This window comes from Cokeromyces recurvatus, assembly GCF_025118155.1.
Source record: "Cokeromyces recurvatus strain NRRL 2243 chromosome Unknown BX663scaffold_14, whole genome shotgun sequence".
NCBI classification, from domain to species: domain Eukaryota; kingdom Fungi; phylum Mucoromycota; class Mucoromycetes; order Mucorales; family Mucoraceae; genus Cokeromyces; species Cokeromyces recurvatus.
Window position 1 is genome coordinate 172889 of NW_026251400.1, and position 11217 is coordinate 184105.

An 11217-nucleotide genomic window follows, 5' to 3' on the forward strand; every position below is an offset into this window, starting at 1 on the left:
ACAAGAAGATGTTAATGACTTTTTTTTTTTTGTTTTGTTTTTACACAAAAGAAAGAAAATATAAAAATAAAATAAAACTGACTAAAAGGTTTATAAATTTTTTAATTATTTTTATTGCTCCGCACTGAAAATATTTCCTTTAAACAATAATTTTTATCTTTTAAAAATTAAGCACCAGATACGATTAAATATATACATGTGTATTTTTTTTTTTTTTTTAATAATAATAATAAAATAAACCCCCCCCAAATGAGCACATAGTACTAAAATTTTACTGTATTGCCCGGGCCAGTTCATAGAAAAAAGAAGCTAAAAAAAATCCTCTTAGGAAACAAGAAGTAAAAAGGGCAAAAGGAGAAAGAAAGAGTAAAACTCAAATGTAAGTAAGGGAAGAAAAGAAGCTATTCTGTCTGCATAGGAAGAGGCGGAGGGGAAGTAGAATCACGTTTATTAAAGACACGAGTTTTATAGAAATTTTCTCAAGATTAGGACGGAATATCTCTATGCTAAAAAAAAAGACCTTGCTGCTACGTTTTAGACGAGGGACCGAAGTTTGGAAGGCACTCTCAACGAGCGGTCATGCTGAAATTCTTATAGTTTCATTGTCTTTATCCGTTTTGGATAAATTGACACATTTAGGGTCTCGAAGGTAATTACGGTTGTAGGAGGAGGAAGTTGAAATCTGTATCTTGTTCAATATTGAATTTAGTTGATTCATCTTTAAATTCAAATATATAGTCAAAACGTATTAGGAAAGCGGCTGCATTGGTGATGGAGCATTGTATATCTAATATATGGGCATTGTTGACGCCTAGTTTTTTTTTTTGAGTTTGTTACGAATCGTATCTATGAAAAGGCAGATTTCAATAGAGAAATAAATAAAGGTAAAGCCTTGGTTAGGCAATGGGGACTAGAAAAAGCGAGTAGCCGATTCCAATTTGCGAGCCTGGTGCCTATGTTTATCACAAGAAAGAATGTTTTTAATGTAGGTGATTTTGGTGAGATCACGTCGAGAAGAAAGAATAGAATTTATAGTTGAGATGTGTGTAGGCTGTGAAGAAGGAGTAGGAACAGATGTAATGGCGGGGGAGGGAGGGGCGTTAGCAAAACTAAGTTATTCTGGACATTTTGATCTTGGAGTAAACTTTTTAGATTTTGGATCTCTTGCTGGGCGTCAGTAAGTTGGGAAGACAAATGGGAAATTTGTTGTCGTAGGGAAAAAAGTAGTTAATCATTACTGCTATCAATAGTTAGAGGGGTGTGGAGTTTATTAATAGGGATAAAAAGGAGGGGAATCAGTATCCATCGTATTAAATAAAGTGGTGTGTAGTTCGTAAGCGTGTATTTGCTGAGTGCAGGAGGAACATATGAATCATGTCTGTTTTGTAGACTTATGTCTGTAAAGAAAAGTTATTTTATTGCAGAGAGGACAGCTTATTTGCTTTTGTTTGCTGTGAAAGCTGTCAAAAGATCTCTCATTTGGGAAGGTGAAAGGTAGCGTTGTCGTTGTTGGCTTTTTATAAGAACTTTGATCGGATGACATTTTGAATCTAACTCGAAATAAATGTTTTAAACTAAAGGGATAATAGAGACTATAATATGTGTATGATCTTCTTGTCGAACTTTCCAAAAAAAAGATAATATTCAATAAAACAGAAAGAGAATTGAAATATTGAATACGTTTAAAATGTATATTTTGTTTATTAACAAAATTTAAACCCAATAAACACACTGATAAGTATATATCAATGAATTAAAAACCCTTAATGGGATCAAAAAGGGGGAATGGAAAGAGATATAAATAGTAGAATGGGTTTAATAATGAAACTATTAATTTATGCTCATTGAAGATGTATACATCCAATCGAGGAGCTTTTAACCTAAAGTTGTAAATGATGGCGACAGTTCTTTTTCATGTTGGAAATAATCCACTTCATATAACAAAAGTTAGATAATTGGTTAACGTATAGTCCACTGACTGTAATTGTCACAATGCTTAGTAGGGCGATTCTGTAGTATATTTAATAATAACGAAATAAGATCTGGTATGATAGGTGGTAGTTGAAGGCGGCGGAACATATTAAGATATTCAATGAAGTGCGTTTTTTTTTGTGAGAATTTAAGTAGGATGGCGGATGCAGAAAGTGGAGTAGTTGTTGGGAAGCTAGTTAAGGTGTCACTGGATGCACTAATCGCGTTCAATGAAAGGCATAGGTAGTCATAAGTTGGGATTAAGAGAAACAGAGGGACGACATTGTGAGATTAGCTTAGAATTTCGGAAGAAAGTCCGCAAATTGTTCAGGTTCTCTTGACGGTATTCAAGAATAGTTTTACCCAGGACTTTTTTTAATCAACTGGAGTAGGGCATCGTTCCCAAATTGGATTTAATTAGATGAATAGAAACCAAAGGGACTAACTGTTGTGCCGTTGAAGGTGTGGTAGAAGGTATATGAGGGGAGCATCATCTGGTAGGCTATTAGATTGAAGCAAGAATTTGGCTTGAAGGATATTAATACATTCATGTATGGTTGGAAGTTTTAACAGATAGGAAGTTATGCATGTCGATAAACGAGATGAATTACTAAAGATCCGACAGATGCAAGTCTTATGAGCAGCTTCATATTTATCAACATGAATTTTAGAACATCTAGTAATGGTTAGGTCATACTCTAATTGTGTATGATATTTGGGTTAAGAAAGAAAAGTAATAAAACAAACAGAGGGAAAATACGCAAGACTTGTTAATACTTTTATTAATATAAAAAAAAAAATAATAATATATCGGTCAAAAGCTGACTGAGAAAAAAGAAAATCATCTATATAAAATGTCTGTTATTTATACTTTTTGTATGGTTGTCTTATTAATGGCTCATCCGTCTGAGTTATATATTATTACTCTTTACACTATATTAGTTTGTATAGTCGGAATACATATTGTTAGGGTGAAGAATCCAATATAAACAACAGTTGTAATGGATACATATTTATTTCTATTACTTGTTACAATTTATTTTAATTTTTTATATACGGTAATGTATTATATGAAGTATAGTTTATGCGTATTGACAATCATTTATATTTGATTCAACAGCTGAATTATAATTATGATTAGCGACACCTTAGCTTCAGCTCTAAAATTGCTCATTACTGTATTTGTATTAATACCAGCGCTGTGTATGAATATTTTTGCTTAATTTTAACGTTCAACTTTATTTGTGTACATAACAATTATATGTGATTACTATGCTTTTCTTTTTTATTATATTACGCGCAAATACGATATCGTCCACAACTGCTATCATTCAGATTTCCATTTTAATCTCCTTTTCTTTATTCGCTACACATTAAAATCCTACTTCTTCTCCTCCGTTCCTAACCATTATCCGACGAGATTTTACGTGATCCGTTCAACTATCCATCAATATGAACTACCTCCTATATGCTGATAATGTGGTGCTAATAGCTCATTCTGAAAATGTACAGACCCTACTGTTTCTATGTGAACAGCATAGTCTCGAACTCGGTTAACATTAGAGTCTAAATGTGTAGTCCCTGACCTTCACGATGATCAGTCTTCTGCTATATACTCTTTGTATGTTACTCCTTTGTCGACACAAGGTCAATTTCCATATCTAGATTTAATGCTCATTAAACCAGGTAGATATTTGGATCCTGTAGTTTTAGTCGAAAGTAATATCACTAAAGCTCTTCAAACTATAAATTAACTAGCATCTATAAGTTTTGATCAGTTGCTAGCAGTGCATTTCTATTCACAAATAGTATATCCCCAGTTATAACATGAATTAGCTATCCAAACCTTAAATGACGGACTTCCCAAACAACTTGATACTTGTTAGAATACAAATAAACGACTGCAACACGTATATTGCCTTTTATAGCATTGATTAACATAAATATATATGATGTCATGATACTATATACGAGATATTGTGGTTTGTGATATAGAGTTGTTGCTGTAGTTATCAGTAGAGGTGATGGTGGGAAGCTAAATCAATCTGTTTTAATTAATAACTATAAATAACATGTGTTCTTCTTTCTTTACCCTGCACATTTTTATATGCAAAAATAGAACTCCGATGAGCAGAAAAATCGCCAAATCTAGTAGTATGTGGCAAAAGAAATAATAAAGCCAGTAAATAGACTATGGGGAAAAAAAGAAAAACTCTCTCTTTTTTTTTTTTTTTTATCTCTTTTCCCCCTTTTTTTCTTTTTATTAAAAAAAAAATGAGTTTAATAAATATTTCGAATGATGATGGAGAAGCAATTGTTGGCATTTTGAATAAAAAAACAATGGATAAGATTATTTTATTTGTTCATGGCGAACAAGGTTTGATTAATTATTGAATGAGGAACGAATAATAATGAAAAAAATTGGATGATACTAAGTTTTGTTATAGGTCATAAAGATAGTCTTTATCAAGTTGACTTGGCAGATAGTTTACCTTTAAGTACATTTCGGTTTGATCTTCATGGGCATGGAGATAGCGAAGGAAAAACAGGCTATGATCATATTAAAGTAAATAAAGAAAAAAAAACAAGATACTTCCTTTAAACTATTTTAATAGAAAAATACAAAAGATATTTTTGTAGTGGCAAATTATTTCGAAAATTTAGGCTATGATATTTTTGCAATTATTGCATATGGAAAAGGTACGATTATTGGTTATATTCTTTACTTATACAATGAAAATATATAGGTTCTTTAAGTGGTTTAAAATATGCAACTAGTTGTGATAAACCATTATCACATTATATTAATATATCTGCTCCTTTTATAAACAGTGATACTTATTATACAACTAATGTAATTATCCTTTATGTGATATAATAGCATATAACAATAAATATCTTGATAGGATTGGAAAGTATATCAAAGAGGACATTATGTTACATGCAAGATAAATGAAGAAGATATAAGTAATTTTAATGCTTGGGATAATACACATGGTATAAATATATATATATATGTATTTATATGCTTATTAGTATAATAATAGTAATCGTGTATTATATATAATAAGTAATTCATATGCCAAAAATAACGTGTGTTCATACAATTCATGGCATTGATGATGAGGTAACATTCTTAGTACTGCTATACTTATTACTAATAATAAATATTTTTTTTAAAAAGATTGTACCAGCTTATCATGCTGCTATGTATGCTAATCATATATCAAATCATACATTGACTTTAATACCAAAAGCAGATCATACTTATAAGAACCAACTTGATGTACTAATTGATACTATTGTTAAGCATTTTGAAAAACATCAACAAGATGCATATTTAAAAGCATTTTTAATGGGGCAGCATGTTAGTGTTTGTATTCCAAGATGGATTGATGTACCTGGAGTAAAGAATTTTAGAGATATTGGAGGATGGCCAGTGAAAGATGGTAATGGATATATCAAAGAAAGAATTGTATTCAGATGTGGACAGTAAAGTAAAACTATATATATATATATACATGTGTGTGTGTGTGTGTGTGTGTGTGTGTGTAAAATGATATATAAAATGTCTAAATATGAATGTGCAGTCTTGTAGATATTACAACAATGGGAATTAAAGTCTTAAAAAGATTAAATGTAAGTGCAGTCTTTGATTTTCGATCTGATCCAGAAGTTGAAAGACAAGGAGTGATGCCGTAAGTAAAAGAAAGTGTAACTAATTATAATCATAATCATAATAAATATATTTTTATTAGAGATATTGAAGGTATAACTCATTATCCATCAGCTATGTTTACAAAAGCAGATTATTCTCCTCAAGCATTAGCTACACGATGGAAAGGATATTTCGAAGGACCTTATGGATTTCCAAAGGTTTACAGTATCATCCTGGAAAAGGGAGCACCTTACTATAGAAACATATTAATTCATTTAATTGAAAATCTATCTACTTCTTCTACAAAATCCATTATTGTTCATTGTACGGCAGGAAAAGATCGAACAGGTATCTTTGTCATGTTATTGTTGGGATTATGTGGAGTAGATGAAGAGATTATTGCAAATGAATATGCTTTAAGTAATCTTGGTTATTGGGGTATGTATATGCAACTAAGTAAACCAAAAGTTGTTGAATACCTAATTTAATTTTATTTAGAGCCTGAACATGAATTACAAAAAAAAGCAGAAATGTTAAATGTGACAATCGATGATATGCTTATGGTTATGTCTGCTCCGTAAGTTGTATATAAAATTTTTATTTATATAAATATACATATATAAATATATATATATATATTTATCGTAATTTATATTGTATTATCTTTACAAACAGTTACCTTGCTATGAAAGAAACAATTCGTCAATTAAAGGAAAAGTATGGATCTATTGAAGGATATATTCGTGAAGCATGTAAATTAAATACAGAAGAAATTCAAAAAGTGAAAGATTTGATGATTGTCCCTATTCGATTTGAGGAACGTCAGCTATTTAGACCAAAGATTTAGTTTTTTTTTTACTTATTAATAAAAGACCCTAAGTGCTGAAGAAGTTGTATTAATTAATCAATACAATATATGTCTTTTGTTGTATTTGTAATAAAGGCGAATAATAAATTAAATGAATATAAACAGCAACAAATTATAGTTTTTAAGATAAAATATGAATGATTTTGGCTGTATATCTAACGTGAATTTTTGTTTTTTTTTTTTATTTTTTTATTTTATTTTATTTTTTTTCGTCATTCATTCCTTGACTCTTAATTTCTCTCTCTGACTCTCTCTGACTCTCTCTCTGACTCTCTCTCTGACTCTCTGTCTCTCTGTCTCTCTGTCTCTGATTCTTTCTCTTTCTCTTTCTCTCCATTTTCCTTATCATAGTGTTGTAGCCATCAAGATATACATAAAGTAGTATGCAGATTCATCTTTATCAAACTGTAGATAAAAGTTTTAATACAACAACAACTCACTTAGCTCTTCAACTTCCAGAAATAGTTGGGCATATTTTATCTTTTCTAGTTCATTCGACTCATCATGAAGATACAGAATCAATAATCAAATCAAAATTATATAAAGATATTCATTCTTGTTTATTTGTCAATTCGCTTTGGCATGATTGTGCTAGTCGAATCCTTTGGCGTCATGTTCTATTTGAGGATACAAAGACAGACTATATGTCTTTTCTCAAGTTTGCTTGCACTATCTCTAATACACTGAATCTCATTGTTCAACCCAAGCCAATACAACAGCAACCTTCATTCTTATTTTATAAACGAAAAATTTATAAAAATGCGAATAGTAACCATACAATGAGACAATTAAAACAGCAATTTGATTTAAAACTAAATTCTTCATTCAAGCAATTTTTCCCCAAGGAAGATGATGATTCGATTATTTTTAATAGCCGATCCAATCATCATTCTTCTCCTTCTTCTTCTTCTATTATTCAAAACAGAAATGCCATTCGTTCATTCACACTTAAAAAGATCAAGGAAAAGAGAATTAACGAACCTTTAGAACATATAGGTCAATATATGCCCAAGTTGGAGAAACTTGATTTCTATATATGTGATCATGTATCGGATAAAAGTCTTTTTAGTTTTATTAATCATAACGCCGGCCATTTAACCTATTTGTCATTAGCGGGTTGTAATCGTATTACAGATGATGCCATATTAAGTGTAGCTCAACATTGTTCTAAACTAGAACATTTAGATCTTCGAGCTTGTGGGCATATCTCTGATGTCTCTATCAAAGCTATTGCTCATCAATGTCCTGAGCTTCGTCACTTAAATGTAGGTCGTGTGCGTGATCGAGAAAAGATTACCATTCAATCCATTCGTTGGATTGCCATATTGACAAAAATAGCTGTACTTGGATTAGCGGGTTGTGATATGACGGATGAATGTATGGTATTATTAGCCAAGATGCGAGGCTCAGGTCTTGAACGTATCTCTGTTAACAATTGTTATCAATTAACTAACAAAACGATACAAGCTTTTGTAAGGCATTGTCCTTATTTAACTGTTTTTGAAATGAAGGAGTGCCATTGGATTAATGACTGGCAATCAGTAGCTGAATTAGCAAAGCGTAAAGTACTCTTGACGTTATGTGAACAACAGAATCAAGCTTGTGTTGCCTGGGCTCGTCGAACAGGAAGGTCACTAGAAGTTAGAGCACCTATTAAATAAATAATTTACAATGTTTATTATTATTATTATTTTTACCACTCAAATATGATATATAGTCGTTGATTGGTTAAATAAGTATTGTGATTAAAAATCAACTAGTTTTTTTTTTTTTTTTTTTTTTTTTTTTTTTTTTTTTTTTTTTTGTCAATAATCTATTTGAAGCAGTTGATGAAGATGAGGAATCAAAAAAAAAAAAGCTTTTAAAAGGTCACACTGCAAGCAATGAGTACATCCTGTGTAGGATATAATCAAATTTTAGCGGTGATTTTTAAATGAATATGTATATCCAAAAAAAAAGTACACATAATATAATAAAGAGTTTTTATTAAATAGAAAAAGAAGTTTTATTAAATTGCATTCAATTTAATTTAATTTAATTTGCATTTCAATTAGATCATGTAATGTGTTGATTATTAATTTACTTTAATTTTGAAATGAAAAAAAAAATAATTGCAAATGTTAATTAAAGCAAATCCATTATAAGTGATTATGTACATTCGTTAACAATTAGTGAATTTAGAGAAAAATAAAAACCAGATTTAGTAATTATACAATTAATGTAGTTGTGTAGCAGAATTATTTTATTTTATTTTATTTTTATGTGATTTTTATTTAACAATGACCAAGATTAAGAACGTTTACAAATGCAAATGCTCCACAATCTGCTCAAAATAAATCCTGATGGTTTTGATGTAGTTTCAAGAGCCAGTTATTACAACCACATAAACAACGACATTCCTTTGTCCAATGAGGATAACATTAGTATATAATTTATTTTTGTTAGATTTAGATATTTTATCTATCCAACTAAATTTTCCCACTTTTCAAATTTATTTTTAAATATTTAGATTCTTCATTTGTTGACGACAACATGGATATCGATGATAACTATGAGGATGTTGGAGACGACTTTGGTAATTTTGCATTCTTTTTTTTTTTTTTAATTGTAGTATATTTCAAAAAATATGTATTCGTTGTCTATTTTATACGTTTCAATATTTTTAAATATACAGAGTTCGCTCAAATCGATGATGATTCTAACGAGGAGGAATCAAATGAAGGAGGTAATATAAAATGAAGTTTTAAAAATCAACAAGTATGATCAAATATATAAATATATAAATATATGATATATGTATATAGATGATCCCTTCATGAGATTCACAGATGAATCATGCAACTTTCTCATTACATTATGCAATAAAATCGTTATATCCAGAACATAGTAACACAGACAATCGAATGATCTTAAATATTATTACCTCCCTGAACTTGACACCCTTTATCATGAACTCTGATTGTACGGATGGTAGTAAAATTGAAGTTACTGCCCTTACCACACCAGCACAACATAAACGCATTTTAGATGTCAAGACCAGAGGAACCAAACGTGTTAAATTGGACATTCCTGTTAAGAAAGCTGTCATTCAGTCTACTGGTTGCATACATTTAAACAAAATATCCAACGACATAAGCTTTAATGAAATTATAAGAACAAGCGCATATCGCCAACTTTTAGCATTTGATGAATACAGACATATCACTGAGGAACATCTTGACATATTGAACAGCCACTGGAAGAAAAGCCCTTTTATGTACATGATGACGTGACAATTGCTGGCAGGTGCTATATTGGTTAATGGCAATCAAGCGCCTCTTTTGAACGGTGTGGAGTCATATAGTAACATATTCTTCCATCGACATTCATTTTGAAAATGTATCAAGTACACAAGAATCATCTATACCGTATTTATCTTCACAATATCTAAATAAGCTTAAAATAACAAATATCAATATGGATAAGTTGGAGAAACTAACACTTGGGTCTAAAACGATGAATTTATTAGTCATTTCCAGCATAAGAATTGACGATTCAAAACTAGCCCCAGAAATAGGACCATCAACGAAGAATATCACCCCTTCAAAAGATACACGAATATTTGTATCAACTTCATCTATTTATCTGGCAAATAAAATATTAAAAGATCCTAATAGCTTAAAACTTTCTGAGCCACTAGTACATCTTAGACAGCTACGATCTAAATTTCACCAGCGTAGTACATATTCTCTGGCCAGATGTTACGATTAAACAATAATTTTTATTTAAAAATACATGACCCCATTTGAGCACGAGATGTTATTAAATACATCAAATTTGCCCGGGCCGAATCAGTTTAAAGAGATAAGGAACGAAAAAACCTCTTTAGGAGCAAGAGGAAAAACGAAAAGGAAAGGAAGGGTGTGATAGGTGTAATGTAAAAATTATACAGGTAGTGTAGGAGAGGGAGGAAGCCAATCTAAGAGATGTTGACCAGGATTGAGTGAGGGTAGGAAGAATCGGCTTATTATGTTGTAACTGGTCAAGCTCATGAAGGACTGGCCAGATGTTACAGTGTTTTCACACAAAATATAACAGTCCAGCCATATACAATTTACACACTTGTAAATAGCACATCAAAAAATGATACTTGCTGTATTATGGGCTCTGAAGTAATGGAGATTATTGGAAATTCAATTTTTGAAGTTGATGGTATGCTGAAAAAAGAGGAAATTAGACAGCTATTGTCTAAGGACAATGCAAAGAAAACTCAAGTTGTTTTAGATATTCTCGACTTAACAGAGTTATTTAAAGACAATAACGAACTTAAAATCATTGGGAATACTTCCATATCCCCTCATCTTCGTTCCATTGTCAATTCTACAGCGAGCGGCTTGAAGCATGCTAATGAAGATATTATAAAAAAAAATATCTAGAATATGTTTCTCCGAACTTAAATAAATATATTTATTATTCATTCAAATTATTGTTAAGCTTATGACGACTTCATGACATGTTGTATAGTTTAAGAATATAAAAAGACAAAATAAATCGTGATACAAAGACACAAGTGAGAATAATTTTATTAGGAAAAAATATATATGAATAGATAAAAACAATCTATTCTTCTTGTACAAACTATCTGGCTATTTATACTTTCCTTGATAGCTATAGATGCTATTTCATTCGTGTTGTGTTACATATCGACCTCTTTATAATATTATCAACAGTCATGATACAG

At 30.6% G+C, this 11217-nt stretch overlaps 7 protein-coding genes across 7 annotated transcripts; 6 read left to right on the plus strand and 1 right to left on the minus strand.

The window, feature by feature from the left end:
• Positions 1 to 219: 219 nt before the first annotated feature.
• Positions 220 to 1609, plus strand: BX663DRAFT_543363 (uncharacterized protein; the record flags this gene model as incomplete). The annotated part of the gene is made up of 6 exons (XM_051530837.1): positions 220 to 379; positions 472 to 649; positions 901 to 998; positions 1051 to 1177; positions 1390 to 1487; positions 1581 to 1609. The coding sequence occupies exons 2-6, from the start codon at positions 504 to 506 to the stop codon at positions 1607 to 1609; spliced, it is 498 nt and encodes a 165-aa protein (XP_051382335.1). The 5' UTR covers positions 220 to 379; positions 472 to 503.
• Positions 1610 to 2412: 803 nt separating this feature from the next.
• BX663DRAFT_435546 (uncharacterized protein) lies at positions 2413 to 2676 on the minus strand (the record flags this gene model as incomplete). The annotated part of the gene is made up of 1 exon (XM_051523126.1): positions 2413 to 2676. A coding segment is annotated over one exon (264 nt), but the record flags the coding sequence as incomplete, so codon positions are not given.
• Positions 2677 to 4061: 1385 nt separating this feature from the next.
• Positions 4062 to 4847, plus strand: BX663DRAFT_73259 (uncharacterized protein). The gene is made up of 3 exons (XM_051532305.1): positions 4062 to 4348; positions 4419 to 4537; positions 4587 to 4847. Exons 1-3 carry the CDS (start codon positions 4165 to 4167, stop codon positions 4716 to 4718), a joined length of 435 nt encoding a protein of 144 aa, XP_051382337.1. The 5' UTR covers positions 4062 to 4164; the 3' UTR covers positions 4719 to 4847.
• A 479-nt stretch (positions 4848 to 5326) lies between these two features.
• BX663DRAFT_435402 (tyrosine phosphatase family-domain-containing protein) lies at positions 5327 to 6210 on the plus strand (the record flags this gene model as incomplete). Its single annotated transcript, XM_051523116.1, has 4 exons — positions 5327 to 5463; positions 5562 to 5669; positions 5730 to 6067; positions 6128 to 6210. 4 exons carry the CDS (start codon positions 5327 to 5329, stop codon positions 6208 to 6210), a joined length of 666 nt encoding a protein of 221 aa, XP_051382338.1.
• A 534-nt stretch (positions 6211 to 6744) lies between these two features.
• On the plus strand, positions 6745 to 8178 carry BX663DRAFT_510841 (uncharacterized protein). Its single transcript, XM_051527805.1, has one exon. It carries the CDS (start codon positions 6881 to 6883, stop codon positions 8156 to 8158), a length of 1278 nt encoding a protein of 425 aa, XP_051382339.1. The 5' UTR covers positions 6745 to 6880; the 3' UTR covers positions 8159 to 8178.
• Positions 8179 to 8802: 624 nt separating this feature from the next.
• Positions 8803 to 10247, plus strand: BX663DRAFT_486674 (uncharacterized protein; the record flags this gene model as incomplete). The annotated part of the gene is made up of 6 exons (XM_051524691.1): positions 8803 to 8920; positions 9007 to 9072; positions 9109 to 9222; positions 9302 to 9383; positions 9472 to 9753; positions 9884 to 10247. The coding sequence occupies 6 exons, from the start codon at positions 8803 to 8805 to the stop codon at positions 10245 to 10247; spliced, it is 1026 nt and encodes a 341-aa protein (XP_051382340.1).
• A 194-nt stretch (positions 10248 to 10441) lies between these two features.
• On the plus strand, positions 10442 to 10926 carry BX663DRAFT_73376 (uncharacterized protein). The gene has a single exon (XM_051532306.1). The coding sequence runs from the start codon at positions 10637 to 10639 to the stop codon at positions 10910 to 10912; it is 276 nt and encodes a 91-aa protein (XP_051382341.1). The 5' UTR covers positions 10442 to 10636; the 3' UTR covers positions 10913 to 10926.
• Positions 10927 to 11217: the final 291 nt, after the last annotated feature.

Bases quoted from the DNA above. Each gene is read 5' to 3' on its own strand.
- BX663DRAFT_73259 (XM_051532305.1), top strand. From the start codon at position 4,165: ATGGGGAAAAAAAGAAAAACTCTCTCTTTTTTTTTTTTTTTTATCTCT. The intron at 4,349-4,418 runs GTTTGATTAATT...GTTTTGTTATAG, and splicing joins ATTTGTTCATGGCGAACAAG to GTCATAAAGATAGTCTTTAT. The intron at 4,538-4,586 runs GTAAATAAAGAA...CTATTTTAATAG, and splicing joins CAGGCTATGATCATATTAAA to AAAAATACAAAAGATATTTT.
- BX663DRAFT_510841 (XM_051527805.1), top strand. From the start codon at position 6,881: ATGCAGATTCATCTTTATCAAACTGTAGATAAAAGTTTTAATACAACA.
- BX663DRAFT_73376 (XM_051532306.1), top strand. From the start codon at position 10,637: ATGGGCTCTGAAGTAATGGAGATTATTGGAAATTCAATTTTTGAAGTT.